Genomic DNA, 26,025 nt, shown 5'->3' with positions numbered 1-26,025 from the left:
GGTCTTCCCCTATGGCGATGCCGTCTTTCAGCAGGATAATGCTGCCACACCGCCCGGATTGTTCGAGACTGGTTCGCGGAACATGAGGATGACTTTCAGGTATTGCCCTGGCCTCCAAATTCTCCAGACATCAATCCCATCCCATCGAGCATCTGTGGTTTGTGTTGGAACAGCAACTCCTATCTGCGGCGTCTCAACCACGGACCTTACAGGAGTTAAAGGATCTGCTGGTTACGTGTTGGTACCAGATACCACAAGACACATTTAGAAATATTGTAGCGTTATGCCTCGCCGGGTACGAGCTGTTTTGGCTGCACGTGGAGGACCAACATTATATTAGGTAGGTGGTCGTAATGTTTTGGCTCATCGGTCTATGCTTGTAATTGTTCATATTCCACGGTCAGTTTGTTGGACGAAAACCCTGCGTTTCCGAGAGAAAAACCATGAAACCCTCTCATGAGTCCAAATAACTCGGCCACTTTGTGAAAAAGTCAATAAAAATTCCTCCCGCCATTAATGGGATTCGAACTGAGGTCTTTTCCATTTGGTGTGGGGTAGACGGTCACCGTATCCGATACGGTCACCGTGCTACTGGTAGGACCTAATTTATGGACACTGAGATATGGAATGTTCAATGTGCTATCATCGCAGTCCAGGAAAAAATATCCTACATAGACACTGACTCAAATACACATTACTGGCATGAAGTATTCTGAAGTGTGTTACCTTTCAGAACACTTTAATTGTTGTCTGTCACTTGTTTAGATAAGGTTTTTTTTTTTTTTTTTTTTTTTTTTTTAACGAAATTCTCCAAAAAAGAGACGTAATCGAACTTATAGTACTTAGTGTCGTGCATGGGTTAAAGGTTTAGAAGATGAAAGAAGATACTTGTTGACATTAGACTTGAATTTCTGTAGATTTTTTCAGGAAATACGTGTGAAAGAAGGTTGTTCTAGAAAACGGAAGTTGAATGAATAAATGAGGAGGAAGAAAACTTGGTTCTGTGAGTTTGAAGTTTGACAGAAGGCAACATCATATAGAGTTATATGATCGGCCCTAGAAATCAGAGTGTCATCGAAGATAAGCATAGGAGCAGAAGAATCCTTTTTTGCGAGATATAAAAGAGGACAGAGTTTAAGAAGGATTGAAATTAACTAAGTTACCTTGGTCCCACTGGAGAATTAATTACCTGGAGATCAGAATCTAAGGAATTGATAGTGGATATTCGAGAAGTTTAAGCTGTTTGTGCAGGAAAAGGTTTCTCATCCTGGAAGGTATAATGCAATGTGCTATCATCAGAAAAATTATGGATAGGTTTTTCGGGGAGAACACAAGCATTAGTGAGAAGTTGGAAGACAGAGAGCCATCTACTATCACCCGCAGTGAGCGGTCAGACCAAAATCTGGATACCTTACAAAAAACAGTTGGTAAACCATCACATGGAAACTTATTTAGAAGACCTTTATCCCAAACACGGTCATAAGCCTTTGAAATGTCAAAAGCAACTGCTTGAGTTTTACCAAATTTTTTTCATTTTTCTATTGAATTTGTCCATAGATGGGTGACATAAGCCAGAATATCACCAGTGGATCGACACCAATGGAATCCATACTGTAAATCGTTGATCAGATGGAAGGTTTCTAGATAGTTTGAGGTTGGTGATTAATTGATTTCTCCATTACTCTAGAAACAGTAGAAGTAAGTGCAATGGGATGATAATGGGATGGGAAGCATTTGTCGCAGTAGAAGTAAGTGCAATGGGATGGGAAGGATTTGTCGCCCCTTTTTAGGAACTGGCTGGATATGAGCAAATTTCCAAACAGAAGAGAAAACACCTTTGGAATAAGAAGTGAATAAAAGGCGACACAGAACAGGAGTAAGTTCAGGAGCACAGGTTTTGAGAACAAGTGAAGAAATATCATCAGTACTTGGAGCTTTCTTAGCATCAAGATTGTTCAAAATCCTTCTGACATCTTTTTGACGGAAGACCACAGGAGGCATTGAATGGAGTGTACTGAGAATGGTAAGAGGTGGTTTATCAAGAACATCAATACACGAGTTGGAAGAAAAGTAGGATCTTTGGCTGAAGTGGCATCTAGTTTTGACAGAGGTAGGAACAGAGATAGGCAAAAGTTGCGGACTATAGCTTCGGCAAGAGACCAGAATGTTCAACTACCATTTGGACAAGAAGCAAGTTTTCTGCTCTTAGCCTTTTCGAAATCTAGTTTGTACTGATTAAAGGCTACTTTACAATAATTTCTAGCTTTGGTGTAGGCTGAAAATGAATCTGGAGATTTGTATACCAGCCAATTGCGATTTGGAACATTTTTATCTTGAACAGCCTTAGCACATTTATTGGAAAACCAAGGTTTAGATAAAGGACGAGATTTTAAGGTGTAGTGTTGAATAAAGGATTTAATCCCCACAAGAATAATTTCACTGACACGATCTGAGCAAACGTTGACATCAGAAAATTTGAAACAGTAATCTAACCAATGAAAAGAAGAAAACAAATCTCGGAGATCATCCCATTTTGCATTATTGTAATGCCAAACACCACGAGGTTGAGGATGGCCACGAGAGAAAGGCTCCATTGGAAAAGCAACCATCACCAAGTTGTGATCTGAGGTGCTTAGAGGGCCACTCACCCTGAACGTGTACTTAGAAGGGTTGTTTATGAGAAAAATATGAAGCGAGTTGGCTGCGTGGTTAGGATTGTCTGGTATTCTGGTAGGTAAATGAATAATCTGGGCGAGGTCATTAGTAATTGCAAAAGCTTCAGCATCTTGACCAGCTGGGTCCGTGTGACTTGAAAACGGAAGCCAACTGGAGTTGTGAACATTAAAATCACCAAGGAAAATTTACCTCAATGTTAAGAGGTTGAACTGGAGAAAATCAAGTTTCAAAGAGAGGAAATCAAAGAGTTCCAAGTGATTAGTGGATTTGGAAGAACGATAGAGGGAACAGATACATTTTCCAAAATGTGGCAGAGAGATTTTAACCCAGAGAAAATTGAAAAGAGGAGATTCCAAATTACTAAGTTTCTGGCAGGGAATATCGGAACGGACATATGCACAAGTACCACTTTTGACAGGAATCATACAACGAATAATTCGGACAACTAAGATGAGCAGTGGTTGAATCAACCAATAACTGAGATTCTGTAACAAAAAGTACTTGGGTTTTGGAAACTGTAAGTGGAAATGGACAGCATTGAGATTAGTTGAGACCACGTCTATTTGTGAAATGAATGAGGAAGTGTTTGGGAGGTTTAGATCTTTTCGCAGATAAGTTTGTTCTTTAGTTTGACGATTCATGAGAAAGGGTGGGGAGGATATGCTGTATGAAGTAATGCAATTTTTGGATATGGTTTTAGAATCCCGTCGGAGACTCGAAGAATTCTTAAAATTCTCTTCAACCGGGAATAGTTAGCCGATCTCAGGTAGACGGTGGGGAGTTTCTTTCATAAGTTATACCAGTTTTTTAGCCGCACAACATGCAAATAGGCGCGTGAACTCCCACTTGTACAGACATAATGTAAGGGAATGTGGTTTTAGATGCTAATATGCTATTTAAATAATATTAATAACAAAAACGGCAAATTGAATATATGTTATACCTTGAATATTTCTTTCCTTCTTCAGTTGATCAGCAATAATTCGAGCAGAAATTCCGTCCAAACATGTGGCAGTGGCTAAATAAGCAGCAATTCGAACTTCATTAGCTTCATTTGTATTTAAAAAAAGTCTCAACATCGATGACGTCATCTGAAGACAAACGTAAGTTTAAATGAGAAACAAACTATTATATAGCTTACAGAGGGTGATAATCAAGTACGCTCCTTTGGAAAATGACATATACATCGGCACCTCCATTCCTCAATCATAGACGTGACTTCAGCGAGTATTGCAATATATGGGATGGATGTTGGTGTGGGCATGTTTTATGAAGCACAAATGCCTGTATTCAGTGACCGATTAATTTAACACCAACTTTAGCACTGCACGGAAATTAAAAATATGTATGAGACACTGTGATAGTTATAACTTTTATCATTTTTTCCGAAACGAACTTAACTGTGTGCATTCGAACAACACGAGCTATAAATTTATGCCATTATAGGACGAATATCGTTTTTGAGTAACCAATATTGATCAGAGATTTCCAACTCATATTTACTTTCTGATTAATTTTCCGAAGGAATTTACTTAAAAATTCCCCTCTACATTTTGTTTCTTACACATTTGGTTTATTATAAGACATGAAATTTCATGGATGTAGTATACCTTCTGCTTGCAAGGGACTCGACGGCATGCTTCAATTGCACCCACTCGGATGCGAAGTAATTTGGACATGGAACACTCCGTAAATGCCTGAGAGCTGTAGTTTGCCAGACCTATGTTACCAAAAGCCTTCAGAACTATAATAACCTGTTAAACCAAGAATTTAGTTTAGTGAGATTATATTTGATTTACTTCCGTTGACAAATTATTTGTCAATGGAAAGAATATTATTTGTAATTAATATTATCTGCATTATGGAAATGAATGTTCAGTTAATCAAATTTAATAATGTTTAATAAATTTAATGTTTAATAATACGTATATGGTATACAAGTGTGTTTGTGGACGCAGGTTTGGATACGCCTAAGGATGTGAATATTTTGAGCTCCAGCACAAAATTTTCCCGTTTTTAGGATATTCGGTTTAAATTAACCACTTGCTTCACAGTCGGCGGTTCCCATTCATCATTTTTTGGCTTTCCCAATCGTTTATGCACAATTACTTTGCCCTCGTTTTTCCATCCTTTTATTACATCGGCAACTGGTGACTTGTCCAGGTTCAAGCAAGCAAGTGTTCTTTTATGTAGGGCGGCTCCGGAAAGTGAGTTCAACTTTGCCATAGTGTTCTGTATTTTGGAAAAGTAAACTCTAAAAAAAAAAAACCTAGACACTTAAGTGCAGAAGAGACCAAGAAATCCCGCACTATCAACCAAAATCGAAGAAATGAAGTTTGACAATGTCAGCAATATCCCACCCTGTGAAGAGTGAGGCAAACACCCTCACAACATCCATACAAAGACAGAAGAAAAAAAAGAGAAAAGAATAAAACAGATGACAATAAAAAAATTCAGTTCTTCAACTTCAGAATCTGAATGTGGATGTAGCACGCATTGATGGATTGTTGATATCGTGAGGTATATCCTTTTTGAAACATCTTAAATGTCTTGCCACGACTCATTCTGCTTGTGTATCTCTGCTATTGTCTGCACACTTTAAACTTGCTCAGGCTATTGCATATGCTTCGTTTACACTGCTCACTGTATTGGTTTGGTGTCCTAATACTTTTGCTATTATTATTATCATCTGTTTATTCACCTTAGGTTCATCCCCTAAACAGCCTGTGGGCTAGGAGTGTGTACAAATATTTTTTTATATACAGCATACAATTTTCTACAAATTTTCGATATTTTAAAATAATGATATTAATTAGAAAATTATATTTACGTACTTGATAACAAAAGTACATCACCCTGACAAAAGTACATCACCAAGGGTGTCAAGACTAATACTCAAGATTTATAAGAGGTACAAGCTAAAGATTATAATGATGTATGCACCAACATCGAGCCATGATGATGAAGAGGTTGAAGAAATGTACACTGAAATTGAGAGTCTTCTAGATGAGCAGAAAACCCACTACACTATTATTATGGGGGACTTCAATGCTAAGGTTGGAAAAAGGCAAAACAGCGCAGAAAGAGGAACTATAGGAAATTTTGGAATTGGTGAGGGAAATAAAAGAGGTGAAAGACTTGTGGAATTTGCAGAATCTCAAGGAATGTCAGTAATGAACACTTTTTTCAAGAAAAGGGTGAACAGAAAGTGGACATGGAAGAGTCCAAATGGATTAACAACTAATGAAATCGACTTCATCCTCACTAACAGAAGATATATTGTGACTGATGTTACCGTCCTGAATAAGGTAAATGTTGGAAGTGATCACAGAATGGTAAGATGTACACTTGATATAGATGTAGGAAAGGAAAGGAAAAAACTGACTCGAGTAAACAATACGAAGGTCTTTGAGATAACTGAAGACGAGAAAAAGCAGTATGTACTTGAACTTAAGAACACGTTTGAGCTTCTGCAGACTGCTCAGGACCAAGATATCGAGGAGGAATATTACAACGTTTTGAAAGTGATAAAGCCCAAGAAACCTATAGGGAAACAGAAATCCAAAGAAGAAAAAATTAGTCAAGAAACACTTGTCATGATGAACCAAAGACGACAAATGAAGAGCAAGAAAAACACTGACAGGGAGAAAATTGAGTATACTGAGTTATGCAAAGCCATTAGAAAGAGACTCAGAGAGGACATAAGAAGATTTAACACAAGAAAAGTAGAACAAGCATTAAGGGAAAGCAAAGGATTTAAATCAGCAGTCATGAGCAGTAATACAGAAAGACAAATGATACTGAAACTGAAGAATAGCGATGGTGTACTTATAAACAGCAGAGAAGGCATAATTCAAATAGCAGAAGACTACTATAGAGAATTATACAAGGAGCGAGAGAATGATACCAGCAGTGGGGAAGATGGATTGCAAAGTAGCAACACATACGACATACCCGATATTCTTCCTGATGAGGTAGAACGTGCATTGAAGAAAATGAAGAATCGGAAAGCCTCGGGGGAAGATGAAGTTACTGTAGAGTTGTTAAAATTGGGAGGAAGAGAAATAACACAAAAACTGGCAAGGCTCTTCACAAAGTGCATTAGAAAAGGTGTGATGCCTAAGCAGTGGAATAATGCAATCATAGTTTTGCTGCATAAGAAAGGAGATAAATCAGAAATTGGAAATTATAGACCAATTAGCTTGTTATCCCATATCTACAAGTTGTTCACAAGGGTCATTACTAACAGATTAGAAAGAATACTTGATGAGAATCAACCGAAAGAGCAAGCTGGCTTTAGGACAGGATTCTCAACTATGGATCACCTTCACGTAATATCACAGCTAATGGAGAAAGCAAATGAATATAAAACACCATTACGCCTGGCATTTGTGGATTATGAAAAGGCATTTGACTCCATACAGCATAAGGCAATGTTTCGGGCACTGGAAAGACAAGGCATAGATACCCCATATATTATGATTTTGAAGAAAATATATGAGAGTACTACATCCTTTATTAGACTAGACAAAGACAGTAGCAAATTTAAAATCGAGAAAGGAGTTCGACAAGAAGACACAATATCTCCGAAGCTGTTTACTGCTGTGGTTATACCGGTTATACCTGCCCTTGAGGAAGCTTTCAGAAGATTAGACTGGTCGCAGAAAGGAGTCAATGTGAACGGAGAGTACCTAAACCATTTACGATTTGCAGATGACATTGTGGTCATAAGCCACGATCCCAAAGAATTAGAGGAAAATCTTAATCAGTTATGCACAGTTAGTAAGGATTTTGGACTAAAGATGAATATGGCTAAAACAAAAGTAATGATGAACAAGTATGCCACGGAAAGGGAAATAATGATTGAAGGAGCAGTAATTGAAAAGGTGGAGTCATATACTTATCTGGGACAAGTTATTAGCTATAATAATGATAAATGGCTGGAAGTCAAGAGAAGAATAAATTTTGGATGGATAGCATTCAGGAAATATAGTCACATACTGAAGAGCAATATCCCAGTTTGTCTGAAACGTAAAATAATGAACCAATGTATACTCCCCACCATGACTTATGGAAGTGAAACTTGAGCACTTACCAAAAGAATGGAAGAGAAGCTGAGAACTACACAGCGAAGAATGGAACGAATTATATTGGGAATCAGACTGTTAGATAAGAAGAGAAACACATGGATTAGGCAGCAAACTCAAGTAAAGGACATTCTTATCAAAACTAAAGAACTAAAATGGTCTTGGGTAGGACACATAGCTCGAAGACATGATGACAGATGGACTAAGAAAATAACAGAATGGTACCCAAGAGGAGCTAGAAGAAAACCTGGAAGACAAAGGCGGAGATGGATAGATGAAATTCGTGAGTTTTTGGGTAGTAAATGGATGGCCAGTGCTCAAAACAGAAGGAACTGGAAAGTTGCTGGAGAGGCCTTCATCCTGCAGTGGATTGAAAATGGCTGATGATGATGATGATGACTTGATAACAAGCAACGATTAACTTTAAAATAAAATTGATATTATTTACAGGGTGGCCCGTAATTCGTGGTACAACCGGCAAGAGACTCATTCTCCATGAAAAAATTAGTCGAAATTGCAGAATAAAAGTTTTTCATATGAGGCTTCGTTTTTGAGAAAATCGAGTACGCGTGCACTTGACTAAGACACCGTTGAGCGGATCTCAATACCGACCACTATTTATCTTCTGTTTACAGTGTCCAGTGCGTACTTTAACATAGGATATGGAAATTAAAATGAGACACGATATTTCCTTTTGGTAATTTCCTTTTATTAGTTTTAGAACTGTTTGAAATGTTGCCCATTCTGTTGGGCAATATTTCCGGATTATCTTGAAGCCTTTCCAGTGTGTTTCGAGTTTTTAACGTTTCGAACGCCAGTACAATCCTTTCCTTCAATTGTACAAGACTGATGATGTCTTCGGAATACACATTTGTTTTGATATGACTCCATAAATAAAAGTCTGAAAGTGTCAAGCGATTGTTCCGCCACGACCGATCCAACGTTCGTATCGCTCATTTAAAAAGTTCCTCACTTCTCGAGTAAAATGAGCTGGGGCACCATCATGCTAGAAAATCATAGTTCTTCTAGTATCCAGAGATATATTTTATTAATAATCCTGGTAACTCGTTGCACAAGACATGTAAGTATGATGCATCCGTTAAATTATCTGGAAGGAAATAAAGTCCCGCGATTTCGTTACCGGTTATACCAGTCCAGACGTTCACACTCCACCTTTCTTGAAAATGTGTTTCAACAATAACGTGAGGATTTTCAAGTGCCCACCAATGAGTAATTATGTACGTTGAAAATTCCGTGTCGTGTAAATTTAGACTCATCAGTCCATAAAATTCATGATAAAAATTGTGGATGCATAAGTAACCAATGACAGAAAGCCATTCGTGGAACAAAATCACGAGCTCTTAGTCCTTGCACTCTCTGGACATGAAACGGATGCATACTGTTCTCACGTAGAATGCGAATAATTGTCGACCTGCTAATATTATGCCGAGAAGAAAGGTCTCTCGTACTAAGACGAGGATTATTATTGACATCCGTCATAATTTCTTCTTCTGTATGATTAGGCAGTCGTCGACGACGTCCGCGATTTTGATGCAGAGAATGGAACGAACCACAGTCTGACAGCGTTTGTTCTACTCTTTAAATTACTCGCCTGTCTGGATGACGACGCTTGGGATCTCTCTCTCTCTCTCTCTGTAATAATTTGCTGCAACAGAAGCGTTTCCAGCACATGCTCCTAATGCAAGGCGCATGTGTGTGCATTCGTGATTACTGTACCTTGCCATATCGATGGATTGATAGAAACTGATAGTGAATACTGATAATAAGTAAGATACTAAGACTGATGATAACAAATGATGACATTTTATCATAAACACGCCAAGTTGTAACATTGTATACAAACTGAAGAGTAAATAGTGGTCGGTATCGAGATCCGGTCAACGGTAGTCAAGTGCACGCGTACTCAACTAATATCGATTTTCTCAAAAACTAAGCCTCATGAAAAAATTTTATTCCTCAATTTCGACTTATTTTTTCATGAATAATCAGCCTGTTGCCAGTAGTACCACGAATTACGGAACACCCTGTATACAGGTTATCCTACATATCATTTCTTTTGTAATTGTCGTTACAATTTGTTTAGCTTTTACAATATATTTTATATTAAATTGTTTACATACTAGACATTTCTGATATAAATAAAGCCCAGATTTTATAGTAGTTGTGGTGATTTGGTTCATAATTTGGCTTCTGTATGTTTTATTTTTGCCGAACTTATTTGGATCTATGGAGAAGGTGTTGAAGTGTTGGATCATGTTACGCGCGGGAACATTCCTTTTAAGCAATCGAAGTTAGTGAGCTTCATCCTAAGTGGAGGGTTCTGGCTTTGGTGGTTTTTATTCCCTCCTTTTGGGGGTGAGATAATATCTTCTATCGATGGGGCATTGATCTGACGGGTTAGCAGCTTAGCGAGTGTGGACAGATTTTTTTTGAGAACAGTGAATTTCCAGAGGGTCATGCCTAGATTGACTAGAATAATAGATTTCGAGATGGTGAACGGGTTCTCTCCCAGACGGTTCAACCACCGCAGAATTTAGATTCCATCGTCAGAAATCTGTTAGCTGAGAAGCAGGTGCGGAGGAGCAAATTTCATATAGAAGTATAGGAGTGAGACACCTATCAATGTACTGACAAATCAATTTGATGTTGTGACAGCCTACAAGCTCCTGGCAGATAGACCAGAATGCAGCATAGGTCGTCTTTGTCTTTAGAAAGTGTTCCTTGAAATTCAAGTATTCATCTCACGTTAGCCCTAGGTCAGTATGTGATTAAACTTTTGGAATTGTCTCACCACTAACTATAACTCGAATGTCATTCTTGAACTTCCTCTTCGTAATTTTCATGTAAGCTGACTTGGAATTGTTTAGTTGGGTCCAGCTAGCTGTAAATAATCTATTAATTGTTGAATTTGATTGGAGGTTTAATTATTAATTTCTTGAATCTGTTTGAGGTCTATGGAAATAATGAAAAAATTTAAATCATTGGCGAAGGAGCTGAAATTTGGATGTGCTGCAAGGAATGGTTCAAGCAGAACTGCAAAGAGGGTGGTTGACATCACCCCCCGAGCCACCCCCCCTCGTTCTATAGATAGTTTTCTGGTGAAAAAGTATAGCGTATTTAGTATTTTAGAATCGCTAAAATATTCACAAACAATTCTTTGCGTAGCATTATGCGAAAAATGTGTGGTATTTCGTAATATGATCTGGTTGATGTCACAAGCTTCTTTATTAGTGATTGCATCATTCAGTTATTTTGCATTTAAATTTAAATGAATTTAATTTTTTAACTTCAATAATTTCTCGACAGACAGATGAATGAATGGAGTCTTGAGGGGCCCTCACTCAACAAAAATTAAGCCTCTTTTGCAATCACTAAAAACTTATAATTTGTCTCCATTCTGTATGTATTCCATGTCCTGGTTGCCTGTTGTTGGAGGTAAATCGCTCTACAGATACAACGGCTAACCCCCTTGCTGGTAGTACACTGGTTAAGATCGCAGTCATTTTTTCACGCAATGTAGGAAGGTTCTCTCTCCATTCGAATTTCGTCAAGGTATGAGGAATTTTTATGGATTATTTTCATGCATAGACCAGCTAACGTGGCCACGCGTTAGTTGGTCTCTAGCAAGAGTTACATGGTTCTTTACCTCCCATCCTCCGGAAACTAGGAAAAAAACAGGTAAACTGATCATAGAGTACAATTTGTAGGCACAATGCATTGATGTTTCAAAGTTTAGTTGCTTTAGCGCACAAAGGAAAAGAAGCTTGGATCATTGGCAGGAGCCTTCTGCTACGAGTATTGTGAGGTCGGACCTAGGGAGCATTTCGCAGGCGAGATTAACTAGGCGTTCGATTTTTGTGGCAAGGCAGCTAAGGCCATGAGATGTCAGTGTATTTTCTGTAAATTTCGCTTATTCTATGATCAGTTTTTTGTTTAGTTTTGCTAGATGAAAAACTCGAGTTTCCAGGTGAAAAAACAGAACAGCCCTCGCCAGAAAACGATCAAGTCGATCATGTGTGAAAAAAAAAAATCTCTCATTTGGAAGGTTATCGAACGCAGACCTTTTCTACACTGTGTGGAAGAATAGCGGTTGTGACCTTTGTGCTGTTTCCTAAGGCTCAAGAAATTACAAACTTGTACCACGCTAGATTCGCTGAGATTTATAAAAACTGCATAGTGCATTAAATCGAACTTTTTTTCTCAATACATATTGTTGTAAATTGTGGATAACACCATAAAAATTTCTTGCAATTACTTTATCAGAATGCAAAACGTTTAAGGACAATTCTGGAAGAAAGTTTCACATTTATTGGAATATCTTTGTCACTTCTTTTTCATAGTATAATGTTCTGAAGAGAGAAATAATAAAAAAAAAAAAAAAAAAAATTCTGTACTTTTCATTTCATTATTTCAGGTTAAAAAGCTAGGAGATGCTCGGAATTCCATAGTTAAATTCAAAAACAAATACAGTAAATTGAATTTTAATGTAAAACAATACATATTAGAAATGCTTCTTAAACAGACGTGCATTTCACAAATGTATTGTATTCTTTCTTGTACAGGCAAAGAACCTTTAGTACAGGACTTAAGTCTATTTAGAGAATTAGTGAGGTTCTGAGGGGGGGGGAGGAATAAGGAATAATTTTCGGATATACATGAAAAAGCTTGTGTGTGTGTGTGTGTGTGGCCCGCGCCAATAGTATCAACGATTTGATAAATTATAACGCATGTGTTCTACACCTGTATATGCGTTCACATAGTACACCGATGACTTGCACTGAAACCGTTTCTACAGGGATCTTCTTGCTATAGAGATATTTTTCCTTTACCCTCATAAGCAATTAGCGTAAACGGAATTTGAAGTTATAATTTTCAGGAGAAATTCTAATTTGAATTCCGTTTAAACTAATTGCAGTATAAATAAGTATGCAATAAAGGCAATGAAGGAAAAATAATTCATGGAAAGAAAAGAACATTTTAACAATTTGAAATATGACGAGCGTGTCTCTTGTATAATAAGGATTTTTCACTTTTAATTAATATGAATAATTAATATACAAGTAACTGAAATAATTATTAAAAATAAATCCTTTATTTAGTGTATGTAGCAAAGTAGCCAAATTTTTGTGTTTATTTCCAAATATCTTACCTCGTTCTCTTCTTCCCAATTCTGTGGAGATTTACAGCTATTATATAAAGTCTTTTGGAATACAGAAATAACTTTCTTTACAGCAGTAATCTGCACACAATTTTCTGTCTCCTCGCAAAAATTGTAGATCATTGTCGAAAGTCCGAGTCCAACAAGGCTTATCATGTTTTTCACATTGAGAAGAGGCTTTAAAATTAATTTAATGCACATTAATTAAAATAAAACTGTTCTAAAAGGGGAATTAAGCATGATTATTTGATTACAAATAAGAAAAATGTTTTTATAATTATAAGAAAAAAAAAACATGCATGTAGCATCTTTTTATAATTGCAGAATAAATTCTATAAAATCCCAATCAAACAATTATTAACTACGTAATAACTTACTGTTACAACACTGCAGAATTAGTAATATCGGTTGGACTGAATTACTATAATGATGCCTATACCTGATACGTAAAAACATATTATTGTTAAAATGCAAAACCTGCTTATACGAGTTACTACCCAAAAGTTACCGGAGCTCCCCCCCCTGCAGTGGCAGCACAACTGATCCTGCGGAGTCCTGATGCTGTTAGAGAGCAATACGTATACTTTTGTGAATAGTTAGGCGCTAAATCCAGTGGTTTAGCTTTAGTACATTGCGTGCAGTTTATTGTGATTACTTGTAATGTCACCATTCGTGTAATTTATCAGTTTTAAGAAATCAGTTCGGACGTATACTAATACATAGAAAAAAGCGCCGTTTATTGTAATCAGCGCTTGGTTTAGGTTATCGCCTTTTTTCCTTAGCGCGGTTTACGCATGCGCAGTGGAAGTGATTACGTTTACGTAAACATTCCGATTTGTTCTTGAACCCCGACTCGCAGCATGTTTATTTTCTGCTGTTGTTTCTTACAGTCCGCATGGTTGTCGTGTCGTTACTCCTTGAAAGAAAGTTATGTACTGTATTTGTATTCCTACTAATCTGACTTTTTCACAGTAGAGTGAACCCTTTTCTAATTCTTGATTTTAATATTTTATGTTTGTTTTTAATGGCTTGTATGGATTTCCAGAAACATTATGACAGTTTAATTTTATTAGTGACCTTCTCGAAGAAATAGTGGACAGTATTTTATATTGCTTGATTTTAATGTTTTCTTTCTGTTCGGAACACTTTTCTTAAACTTTCTGTTCAGTCAACGTTGAACAAGCGAATTTTTGTTTCTCGAGTTATTGTTATTAATCGATTATTGTTCTCAGTTTAGCTGACCCGAAGTGATCATATTAAGTGGTATCGAACTGTAATTTTCAAATATTCAGTGTCAGTGAACTTTACGTTTCATTTTCGCGCAGTACTGAAAACTCTAGTGGCAGAATTTAGATTAACTGAATGCACTAAGCAAGGGGCAGTTGTTGGGCAGGATCAATGGAGATTTTACTCATGCATAAATAGATTATGCAGTTTCCCCCCTTTTTTTAAACACACACCTGAAGCTAATATTCTTATACATAAGTAAATGGAAGCAGCCGGTTTGTATAACCAAAATTAAGATCAGGCTTATTTGGCTGCCTTTTAAAATTGTTCTCCTACATCCATCTATGCAGTTTTCTAAACAGAATTAAAAACTTACCAATATTGTTTCAATCATTTCTTTGGTAGGATTAGGCAGAAGCGACAGCAACGAAAACCACATTTTTACCTTAGTGTCTGAGATTGTGCCACTATTTATAAAATAAACTATTTGACGAATTGCTCCATCTGTTCCCACCATAGGCAGAGCATCGAACAATGTTTCCCTGCAAGAACAAAAGCATATGGATTAAATTTTCACATTGCTAGTAGCTATTAATTTTCCCAGTATTAACATGCTAATATTCTCCCCAAATACCCAGATACTCACAATTTTCACCTGAAAACTCCCAATCCTAAATCAGCAGAATGTTTATTACTAAAAAGGTTTATCATCATCCAGAATGCTGATGCAATTCTGTTTCCTGTCTACAAGAATATTACGTCTGTACAATAATCATAATAACTATCCTTCCTCATATGAAAAGGGTTCCGAAATGAATAGTGAGAATATACCGATGTCAGCATGGTGAAGCGCACATCACTTAATGGCAAACAGCCCTCAACAATCTACGTGCGCCTTCAGTACGGCAATACAAATCCTTATAACACTCGTTCTACTCTGGAGATTAGATTTGAAATATTGTCTCACCTTCTGTACTCATTACAGTTAGTCCCTGAATCATTACATTTAGTGATTTTCGCCTTTTCTGAACACAAAAAGAAGAATTCGGAAGGTGTCACTTCTCAACGGATAACGAGATAAAGGGGGTAGTGCATGACTGGCTCCAAGACGAGCCAAATGGTATTCTCCCAAGGAACAAACTATAAATAAAAGGCTTGGGTTCGAATCCCGTCGATGACGCAGGGAACTTTAGTGGGCTTTTTTTACTCCTTATCTGAGTTAGTCGGTCTCAGGCGTAGATAGCAAGGTTCCCTCCCCCCCCCCAGAAACTGGGATTTTTTCGTCCAGCAAACAGGCAAATCGACCAGAGAACACACGCAATTTACAGACAGATAAATGTATGGGTAGATGTAATCATTTACGGGGGATTCTAATTTCATAATTTGGTTGCCCTCTGCCAGATAGAGGGGAGGGAGTCCGAGTAATGTGTATATCCACGATCAATTCCTTAAATTCTGATCTCCAGGTAATTCTCCAATGGGCAAAGATGGCTTAGTTAATTTCAGTACTTCTGCAATTCAGTCTTGTTGAATATCTCACAAAAGGATTCTTCTGCTCCAATGTATATCTTCGACGGCACTCAGATTTCTAGACATGATCACTCGTATCTCTATTAGGGATGATCTTGATTTCTAATCTCTCTTGGCATAAGAAGCATATCACAAATGTTGCTTCCTCTGCATCTAAGGCACTGGGTTTTCTCTTTCGCTCTCTCTGTTATCTTTCTTTTCAACAGCTACTCACTCTGTACAAATCTCAAATACGCTCTACCATGGAACATTGTTCCCACATCTGGGGCGGTACCCCAGGATGGGTGGTATCGTAACCATCCTTACCACACCGGCTGGAAAAGGCTCCGGTTCGAACCCGTCGATAACGCGAGGAACTTTTATGGGCTTTTTTTCACTCCGTGGCCGAGTTAGTCGTTCTCAGGCATAGATAAGGTTTTCCCGGAAAAACTAAGTTTTTCGTCCAATAAAGCAGGCAAATTGATCAGAGAACAAATGCAGTTTCGGACACAGTACATATGAGTAGTTGAAAGTAACTTTTCAGATGACCCTAATATTTTTCCACTATGTGTATCTGCGCGTGTTGCAGTGGTATCGTCACCGTCCTCCTCACACCGGGTGGAAAAGGTCCGTGTTCGAATGCCATCACTGACGAGAGGAACTTTTATGGGCCTTTTACACTTCGTGGCTGAGATAGTCGGTCTCACTCGTAGATATCAAGGTTTTTCTTTCAGAAAAATAGGCAGATCGACCATAGAACACACACAATTTACAATAATACACTATGCAGGGCAGATGAATGAATACTCGCGTGGCCTAAAATGATATTTTTTTACACACTGTGTCTCATAGACGTTCTATTAATGCTGTATGCCTTTTCTACAGATATTTCCACTAGTACTGTTCTTCTGAATTAGTTTCTATAATTCTCCCTATTTCTTCTGAACCAATCCCAATATGTGCTGGAGCCAGTCAGCATTTTTTTATTTCCAACTTTAAACTCACAGAACCACTTTTATTTGTTCCTACGTTGCTTTCAATTTTCCTTCTCACGTATTTCCTGAAAATTACAACCTACAGAAATTGAAGTCCAGTGTTAACAAGTATCTTCTTCAATCTTCTGAATCTTCAGCCTACTCACGGTACTAAGTACTATAGGTTGGAATACCTTTCATGTTTGGGATTTTTATAAAAAAAAAAAAAAAAAAAAAAACTATCTTATCTACTGTCACCAGTTTCCCTCTAAGCGGAGGTGGGGGGGGCAGGTGTTTGCTACTAAAAATTGAAAGTATTAACAATGCCAATGATTCACCGTTGCAATTCTTTTCAGGAATTACATTCTTCCACGGATTCACATAGGAAAGCTCCTTGCCAGACATTCGTAAAAATGTATACAATATGAAATTAAAATCAAAGGACACTTCATACCACGTATGTATACAAATTTTAATGTTTATTGATACTAAATATAGTTGGAAACCAAATTCTCAAATAATGGGTATGATTAGTATCCTCTGTCTACTTGCTATAATGACGATGTTTCTCAGTCCAGTCTGCGGGGATTTTGTTATAGAACTGTTAAGTTCTCTGATAAAACTAAAACAAGTTTTAGTTAGACTGCTAACTAAATTAAAATTGAACTGTTATTTAAACAATATAAACTTATAAATGATAGGTGCGTAAATTGTCTACCTGTCATTTATATGGTTATACTGTATCAAGGATGAAACTTTTTTTAAGTATTTTTATTTCAGTTGTACGTTGCCAAATTTTTTTGTTCGATGGTCATGTTCAGACCAGTTAGTTTAACTTCTGTTCCGGGTAAAATAATGGAGTCGCTGGTTAAAGATGCATTGCAGGATCATCTAGACAAGACTGCAGCGATAACTCAAACACAGCATGGGTTTGTTAAGGGAAAGTCTTGTCTGACAAATTTGATTGGTTATTATGATGTGGTCACAAAGGAACTGGATGCAAAAAATAATTTTGATATCATATACTTGGATTTCAGGAAAGCTTTTGACACTGTTGCGCATGGAAGACTACTGTACAAATTGGAGCAGAATGGTATTAAGGGTAAGTTGCTACAATGGATAAAAGGATGGTTAAGTGGGAGAAGACAGAGGGTGGTAATCAATGGGTGCTGCTCTTCGTGGACTAATGTTATTAGTGGAGTCCCACAGGGTTCGGTGTTGGGTCCACTGTTGTTTTGTGTATTTATCAATGATATTGATGAAGGTATATCAGGCTTAATGTCGAAGTTTGCAGATGACACAAAGGTTGGCAGGGTTGTTAATGACAGTAATGGCAGTGTGCTACTGCAACAGGATCTAGATAATTTGGGCAGATGGGCTAAGAAGTGGCAACTGAAGTTCAACCTTGACAAATGCAAAGTACTGCATATGGGTAGAAATAACCCCAGAGAAACGTACCAACTGTGTGGTACTACACTTAAGGTGGTAGAAAATGAAAAAGACCTGGGAGTAATTGTGCAGTCAGATATGAAGTTTTCTGAGCAGTGCAGACAGGCTGCTAGGGCGGGTCATGGGGTTTTGTCAATGATATATAGGAATTTTGCTAGCAGGGAAAAGGAGGTGATTGTCCCTCTGTATAAGGCAATGGTCAGGCCACGCCTTGAGTACTGCGTACAGGTCTGGAGGCCTCATTTTAGGAAGGATGTAGATTTGCTTGAGCGTGTACAGAGAAGAGCAACACGATTGGTGAGGGGAATGAAGGGATTCTCTTACCAAGAGAGGCTTAAGTTCTGCAAATTGCAGTGGCTGGAGACTAGGCACCTGCGCGGTGATCTGATTGAGGTCTATAAGGCCTTGAATGGGTTGAGCACGCTGAATTCTGATGGGATCCTTCCACTTGTTCAGATTACCAACCTACGGGGACATAAGTTCAAATTAAGAAAGGACAGATGTAGAATAGATGTGCGGAAATTTGCCTTTAGCCAGCGGGTGGTTAATTGCTGGAACAAACTTCCATCTGTCGTTGTAGAAGTTGATAGGTTAAATAAATTTAAGGAGGAACTGGACAGGCATTTGGAGGGAATGGTGTGATTTTTTTTTTTTTTTTTTTTTTTGGCTGATGCTGCATAAGCTCCTACACTTGCTTTCTTGCATCATGTGCCACTACTACTACTACTACTACTACTACGTCTGTTTAGAATTTTACAATCAGTTTGTGCCGAACAATTACCAGTGCCCGCGCATTACTTTAAATCCTGAATAATTCTGATTCTGTGTTAACTGCATAATGAACCGATTTTGCACCTGTAAATGTGTGACTTCAGTGACAAAATAAGTTAACTTATGTCAACTCTGTGAACTGTGCATATTTAACATTGCTCTTTTGTAAAGATTAAATAAAAGAAGAATGAGTACTGTAATAAGAATTCCTTTCTGAGGCGCACTTTTGAGGATAATGGTATTCATTTTCATATGAGGTTTCTTGTTTAGAAATTTATGGCTTGTAGGGTCGTGTTTCTACGACAAAAATAGGCTCCTGGCACTTAGAACCATTGAGTTCCTTTGAAAATGTTGGTTATAGGCAAATATTTTTTAGGCTCTTTTACTATTTGTGTTTCTTGGCAAGTGCAGATGGACCCATTAAAAATGGCGGCCCCATTCGTATGATACTTTCGAAAACATCATAAGTAGGTTGCACCGTACCTTCGCCAGAATACACCAGGACTCCTCTCCCTTCCATACGGATAAATTTGGTTATTTCATAAGCCTGCATTCTTCTTTTGACAAGCAAGCAAAATTGAAAAAAATAAAAGAGCACTAATTAAAAGAAAGGCAGATATCTTTAGGTAAATATCTAACAATGAATAGCATTGCATGCTTAGAACCTTGAAATAAGAGGTAAAACAAAGTATGATTTTTACCCGATTTTAAATATATGCTTAATTAACTAGGAATATCAGCTAAATGAATGATTAGAGATCAGAATATAAAAATGAATTCTATTTCAAAATTTTTCATATATTTGTTACTGTTAATTACAAAGGTAATTAAAAGTAGCTCACTACTTTTATCATTAAGTGAGACTACCAGAATCCTTAAAGGAATACTTACCAGATGCTAGAACAGTTATGGAAGTTTTCCATTTCAATAAGATTAAAGAGCCTTTCCAACGAAGGTAAACCACGCATGGTTATAACTAGTTGATGGAATAATGCAGCAGAATCTTGTTTTCTAGTTAGTAAACAGAGTTTTTTCAGTACATTAATAACATTGGACTCCTTGGTGTGGTGATGTTTCTTGGTAGACGGAACAAACAGAAGGTCTGCTTTCCTAAATTCTGAAATAGGAACTGAATTCCGACCAGAAAACAGCACATAGTTAATATCATTTATAATAATAACTATATTAATACAAGGTACTCTATTTTTATTTAATTTTATTTAGGTACAACATTCTGTACACAACAGCGTTTAGTGTTCAGTATATTTTATGCGGCGACCCCATTAATTCAAGATTATATTTATTTTTAATTTGCCATTTTACAGTAGTATCCATTTAAAACTTCCTTGTTATAGTTTTTGATTTAAAATAGATATTTACTATGATTTTTTCCCCTTTCTACTGTATTTTATTACTAGTTGTTGAAGATTATCGTAATCAGACGAATATTAAATCATTTGTAACAATTAAATTTTCTCTAGATAAGTGATAATATTTCCAGTTTGGTCAAAAAGATCTCTTGTAGATCTATGAAATCCAAACTGTGATTAGAGGTGGAATCTGCTTAGTAATATTTGACGCAGATTGTGATAATTTAATCATCCGTAAAATTTTCATAGTGTTTGAAGTGTACCTTACTAGGACTGTGGAAATCATGATTTACTTCTCTCGTTTCGATCTCTGGGTGCAGCAGCGGTATCTTTTGGGAGGTACTGTGTTATACAGTGAAAAGGAGGAGCACATCGCTCTTTTTTTCGTTTATTAAATAGAAATATACACAATCCTACTAAAACTCATGCGGCACTTTTAGTTACGCAAAGGAAAAAAAGTACGTATTTATTAACACCATGTCGGCCCACCTCTGGCCATAATAATTCACTGAGTGGTAGAAGACTTCCAACAAATTTTCGTAGAAAGCTAGAGTGAATTTTTGTTCCACTCCTGCTATAAAGCATCAAGCATTCTTCAATTTCACTAACGAAGAGGGCTGTTTTAGTTTTGCCTTAATTCTGCGTTCCGTTTTATCGTAAGGATGTTCGATTGAGTTTAGGTCGGAGTTCTGTGTTGGCCACACGCTTGTAATCTTCATATCTGTGTTTCGATGTTATTTTCTTCAAAGTACGCTTTCGCAGTTCTTATTTTTTGATATAGAGCATTGTCATGTTGGAAGGCTAAAAGTGTTAGAATATAGGACACACAGAATTGCCCAGTACAATAGAGAACACAACATTTATGTTACTTACACTGTGACCAGTGGACCTAGCCACCCTTTCCCCATCGAGACCATGACACTCCCTCCTCTTAGGTTAGGGCATAGTGGCATAGTGTTTTGTGGAAGGCGCCACCGGTGGTTTCCCACATCTGCACCATGGTACTTTGTGAAGAATTACAGAATCTCTGTAACAGTCAGAAAAAGTGTGGTGTCTGGTTTGTGACAGAGTAGTGCTTTGTTCTGTCTCTGGCTGCTTAGCCGCAGGGCCCCTAAGGGAACCCCACGTTGCCCGCCACCACCACTGGGAGGTGAGCCAGGCTGCCCATTATACTCTGGCTGGCCTCTGCCAGGGTTGCCTGAGCTTCCTGACGGAGACCAAATAAAAAATAATAATAATAATAAAAAAAAAAATAATAATAATAAAAAATATATATATAAATAAATTTAAAAATAAATAAATAAATAAATAATCATAATAATAAATTTAAAAATAAATAAATAATCATAATAATAAATAAAAATAAATAAATACATAAAGTAACAGATTAAAAAAAAAGAGAGGGGCATAGAAGAAGAGTGGATTGAAGGGGGAATGAATTTGGGTGGGTTGACAGGGTGGAATAAATCCACCCTAGTTTAGGCCAAGTATAGGAAAAGGTGTGGGTTTAAAAGTCACAGGGACAGGTGCCCCTGTGTAATTGCCAATGGCATAGTACCTGTAGATCCCGCACTGTGGTCAGTGCCAGCAATCCCGCACCAGATCGGTGCCAGCAGTATATCCTACCCATTTCGGGTTTGCAATGACTTTTAACTCCCGCACTCCGAGGAGTGCCAGCATCCTGCACCTTGGATGGTGCCTGCAGTAGATCCTATCCTATTAGGGTTAGCATGATCATGTCTGTGTTGTTCTGGGGGGGGGGGTGAGTTATCCCACGCCGGTCCGGTTTAGGTTATGGCAGCAGACATAGGCAGTAAGGCATCCGGGCATCGTCCATACCTAATCACGTCAGTCAGACTGAAAAAGTGTAGCCTGATTCATTGCACCACAAGACCGATTTCCATTGATCCACAGTTCTAGTTCATTGTGTCTCAAACAACGAAAAACTGACGGCGAGCATTTTTTTTTGTTTTGTTTTTATTATCAATCGCTTGCTGGCTTCAGCTCTTTCGTGAAAATTCAAGGGATGCAACTCTCAACCCTAGTCTGCGCAACAGAACACACACATAAAACACACAAACCGACGTCACACACATATCTGGCCCATTTGTAGTGATACTGTTCTTCACAAAGTTACGAGGCGGAGTTGAACAAACGTTCTAGGAGCCGCCCTTTACATATACACATGTCCACAACCCTAGTCTGCGTGTGTAGCACAGTGGTATCGTCACCGTCCTCCCCACATCGGGTGGAAAAGGCCTGGATTCGAATCCCGTCGATGATGCGAGGAACTTTAATGAGCTTTTTTCACTCCGTGACGGAGTTAGTCGGTCTCAGGTAGATAGCAAGGTTCCCCCCCCCAAGTAACTGGGGGTTTTTCGTCCAGAAAAACAGGAAAATCGACCATAGGACACGCAATTTACAGACATAATACACAATGCATGGCAGATGAATTTAAATATTCGGGTGGCCTAATATATAAATAATAATAATAAAAAAAAACCCTCGTGAGTCTACCGTGTAAAGCGAAGCGTAAGGTTGCATGCTTCTGTGCTCCCAGTTTAGTTATGTACTATGTTTTTGTATTTGCTTCACCAAACTGACCCACATTTGGCATCTACACAATCCAGGAAGTGTAAACTGTACGTCAATCCTTTCCATTTCATTACTCAAGTAACAGGTACATGCAATTTTAAGTTTTTAAATTTAATGTTAGACGGTCGATAATGTTTCTGTTGCTTGCCAGAATTCAGGAGCAATAGGCTTCCAAGGTCAAAAGTGGTAGCTCGACTCTGCTGTCGGGATAATCCAATCAATTCCCTTAGGAATTACCCCCATTTAAAATTCCCACTCCGTCCTAGTATAGATAAACCCTACAATTATCCATAGGGCTTGTAAACAATCCATTTGGCCTAACAGCATGAAGAAATCTAAATCCTCTAGCTGCCCACGAAAGGAATGTGGACAATTAAAACGTTTAAGTGACAGCCAACACGTGCCTCCTGGGTTCAGCCAACTAAATTCAGCTCCAGCGTTTCTAGGAATAACTCCCCGCTTACGACCTGCACCACTGGCGCTTTTGGATTTCCGTACAGGAAAGCCACGATAAAGAAAACACTTAGAAAAGCAAAGGATACGCGAAATAACCATAACAATACAATTATTGGACTGCCTGATTCAGGCCGCATGCCTGAACCGAGGAAGCCCGGAGCAGTAGAAGATCGTAACCCACAATCTGTTGCGATCTTTGAACCCAGTACCAAACCCCCCCCCCCAAGAATAAGTGATTTTGAGCCCCCTCTCTAGTTGGGCCCTAGGCAGATGTCTTTTTTGCCTATAGGATAACGCGCCACTAGGTACTCGAACGTCAGATCCTGTCTCTTCCCCGCCTAGTGAGACTGTACCGCAGCAACCTAAGGTGCCGATTAATAATAATAAACCTGCTCTTGAGGTTGCTAGTCCTTTAGAAGAAATGCTAAGGAATTCTGACTACTTAGAATTTATCAAAAAAATCACACAAAGAAAAACTCCAGATTCCTTATTAAGTGGTGACAGACCCTCTCAGCTAAATCGACCGAACCAGACTACACACTAGTTACCAGTTCCACAAGCAGAAATAATGCATCAGAACACAATAAGACCAAATAAAGCGACTGTCAGACGTTCAGAACTGAAATATAAAAAATCCAAACAACCCAAATCAAGCTAACTGCAGCAAACACAGCTGCAGTGAATATACAACAGCATTACTTCCGACCAACATGAACAGTAATGCAACAAATACATCTGATGGTCACCACATGCAGTTTGAAAGTAGTTCCAAGAAGACAGTTGAACCAAGAGCATGGGGGATGAAATCAGCACCTATCAGCAGTAAAGTGCTTTCCAAGCAAGGCAAGACCAGCCTTAGAAAAGAGGCCTTCTTTGCCCAAGCAGATCAGAATCGTGATACAGTTATTGACTCTAACCCTAACACACTAGGTATTAAAACCGTGCAGCGTAGAACAAGGAGGTCAAGGCCCTCCAGCATTTTTATAAGTCGACTGTGCCCTGGAACAAAGTGAAACCTGAAGCAGCTCGACATAGCCGGTACCCCCCCCCCCCATCAGGGTCCACACCAGGCATCCACCCTATGCCTCTTTCCGGATTAAGATCAAAGGTTCCAATATAGAAAGGTATCTAAACACAGCTATTTGGCCCGCAGGTCTATTGGTGATGCCATCGTTTGGTGATCATAATGAGCAACCAGCGGTACAAGCGATCTCGAAACCAGAGATGGGCAGTGTGCCTCTCTCTGCGTAGCTAGGTAGCGAACCAGACTGTCCCTTCCAACTTACGATCATGCAGATCAATGCACAACGCTCTAGATGCGTTGCTGATGAGATCAGGCTCATTGCAGCGGAAAACTTATTTGATATTATATGTATTCAGGAATCTTATGTTTCTAAGCACTTTTATGGACAATCTTCCAAATTATGGGATATCCCACGACCTCACGAATCATTCAGTGTTATGTTCGGGCTTGTGTAATCAAAATTCTACCTGTATTTTAGTCTGTGCATCAACTTTTTTATTCTACTTACTGTCACTGTATTGTCCGCCATCAGCAGATATTAATTTATCACAAAGATATCTAGAACAAGTGTTTGCTACTTTAAACCCCACGTATTTAATAATTACAATTGATTCTAATTCAAAATATTTCTTATGATTCAGCAGTGTCTTGGACAACAGAGGTAGGATTTTCGAGGAATTTTTATTCACCTACAGTTTAAATCTGCACAACTTACCCAACCAACCACATACCTTCTCAAACATCCATGGAGAATCAAACATTGATTTAACCATTTCAACGCCTGCCATTTCCTCGATGATTTCTGATTGGACCATACATACTGACTACACAGTGACCACCGAGCAATCACTTGTAAGGTATCTCTCCTTCCTCTTTCTCCTCCTCCAAAAGATCTTAGAAGATTTTTTTATCAAAACCCCAGATGGCCTTTATTTATGTCTTCAATTCACCAGTATTTTAAGGTTGACACTGGCCGCTCTTTGAACCTGTTCAATGCCTTAGAATATGCATTCTATGTACAGGCTGCCTTACTTCGTGCTACAGAACGTTCCGCTAAGAAGAAAATTAGCAAGCATACTGCAGTTCCATGGTGGATAGATGAACTTTCCACTCTGCGCAAAAAAGTACACAAAAGCACGCAAAGACTTTCAACGAAGAAGGTCCTGGCCTGAACCAGAAGCCGCTAGACTAAAAAAGATCTATAAAGGCCAGCGGAAAGAATATGTAAATACAATTAAAAAACAAAAACTTGCCTCTTGGCAATACTTAGTTCACTCCACAGGAAATTATGATCCCTGGGGTCTATTATATAAAATTAGCAAAAACAAGTTTCACTCCTATGAAGTGTACAACATTGTAGTGAACAATGATACAGAAACCACTAACTGGAATGACTCAGTTAATACTATCCTGGATCGCGTGCTTCCCCTAGATGATCTCACCACAGAAACTCCAAAAAAGTTATCTATTAGGAACAGCAACTCAGCGTACCACTCCTCATATGAAACGGATCTCTTCACTCTTCCCGAGCTAAAGCTGGCCCTAAGCAAAATAAATATCCTAAATGTCCAGGTTTATATCTTGTGGAAAATGCTGTAATTCTCAAATTTGCTTAAATCTCTCCAGAAATACTTCAATGTACAACAAATGTCTTACTGAAGGGATTTTTCCTAATCTCTGGAAGGTAGCTTTGATCAAAATTATTCAC

The 26,025-nt window shown here is 38.2% G+C and overlaps 1 protein-coding gene across 1 annotated transcript in view; it reads right to left on the bottom strand.

The window, feature by feature from the left end:
• LOC150086111 (uncharacterized) overlaps window positions 1-26,025 on the bottom strand; it is a 182,801-nt gene that overhangs the window by 138,612 nt on the left and 18,164 nt on the right. The window contains exons 3-6 of the mRNA XM_090374799.1: window positions 14,825-14,913; window positions 14,546-14,711; window positions 12,934-13,119; window positions 4,287-4,430 (exon numbers count right to left, since the gene is read on the bottom strand). Coding sequence (XP_090230925.1) covers window positions 4,287-4,430; window positions 12,934-13,119; window positions 14,546-14,711; window positions 14,825-14,913 — 585 coding nt within the window. The remainder of the gene's footprint in view (window positions 1-4,286; window positions 4,431-12,933; window positions 13,120-14,545; window positions 14,712-14,824; window positions 14,914-26,025) is intronic.

This window comes from Mastigoproctus giganteus, chromosome 5 (assembly GCF_048544385.1).
Source record: "Mastigoproctus giganteus isolate SK-2022 chromosome 5, ASM4854438v1, whole genome shotgun sequence".
NCBI classification, from domain to species: Eukaryota; Metazoa; Arthropoda; class Arachnida; order Uropygi; family Thelyphonidae; genus Mastigoproctus; species Mastigoproctus giganteus.
Note: the sequence above shows the minus strand (reverse complement) of the source record. Positions and strands in the feature narration are given on the sequence as shown.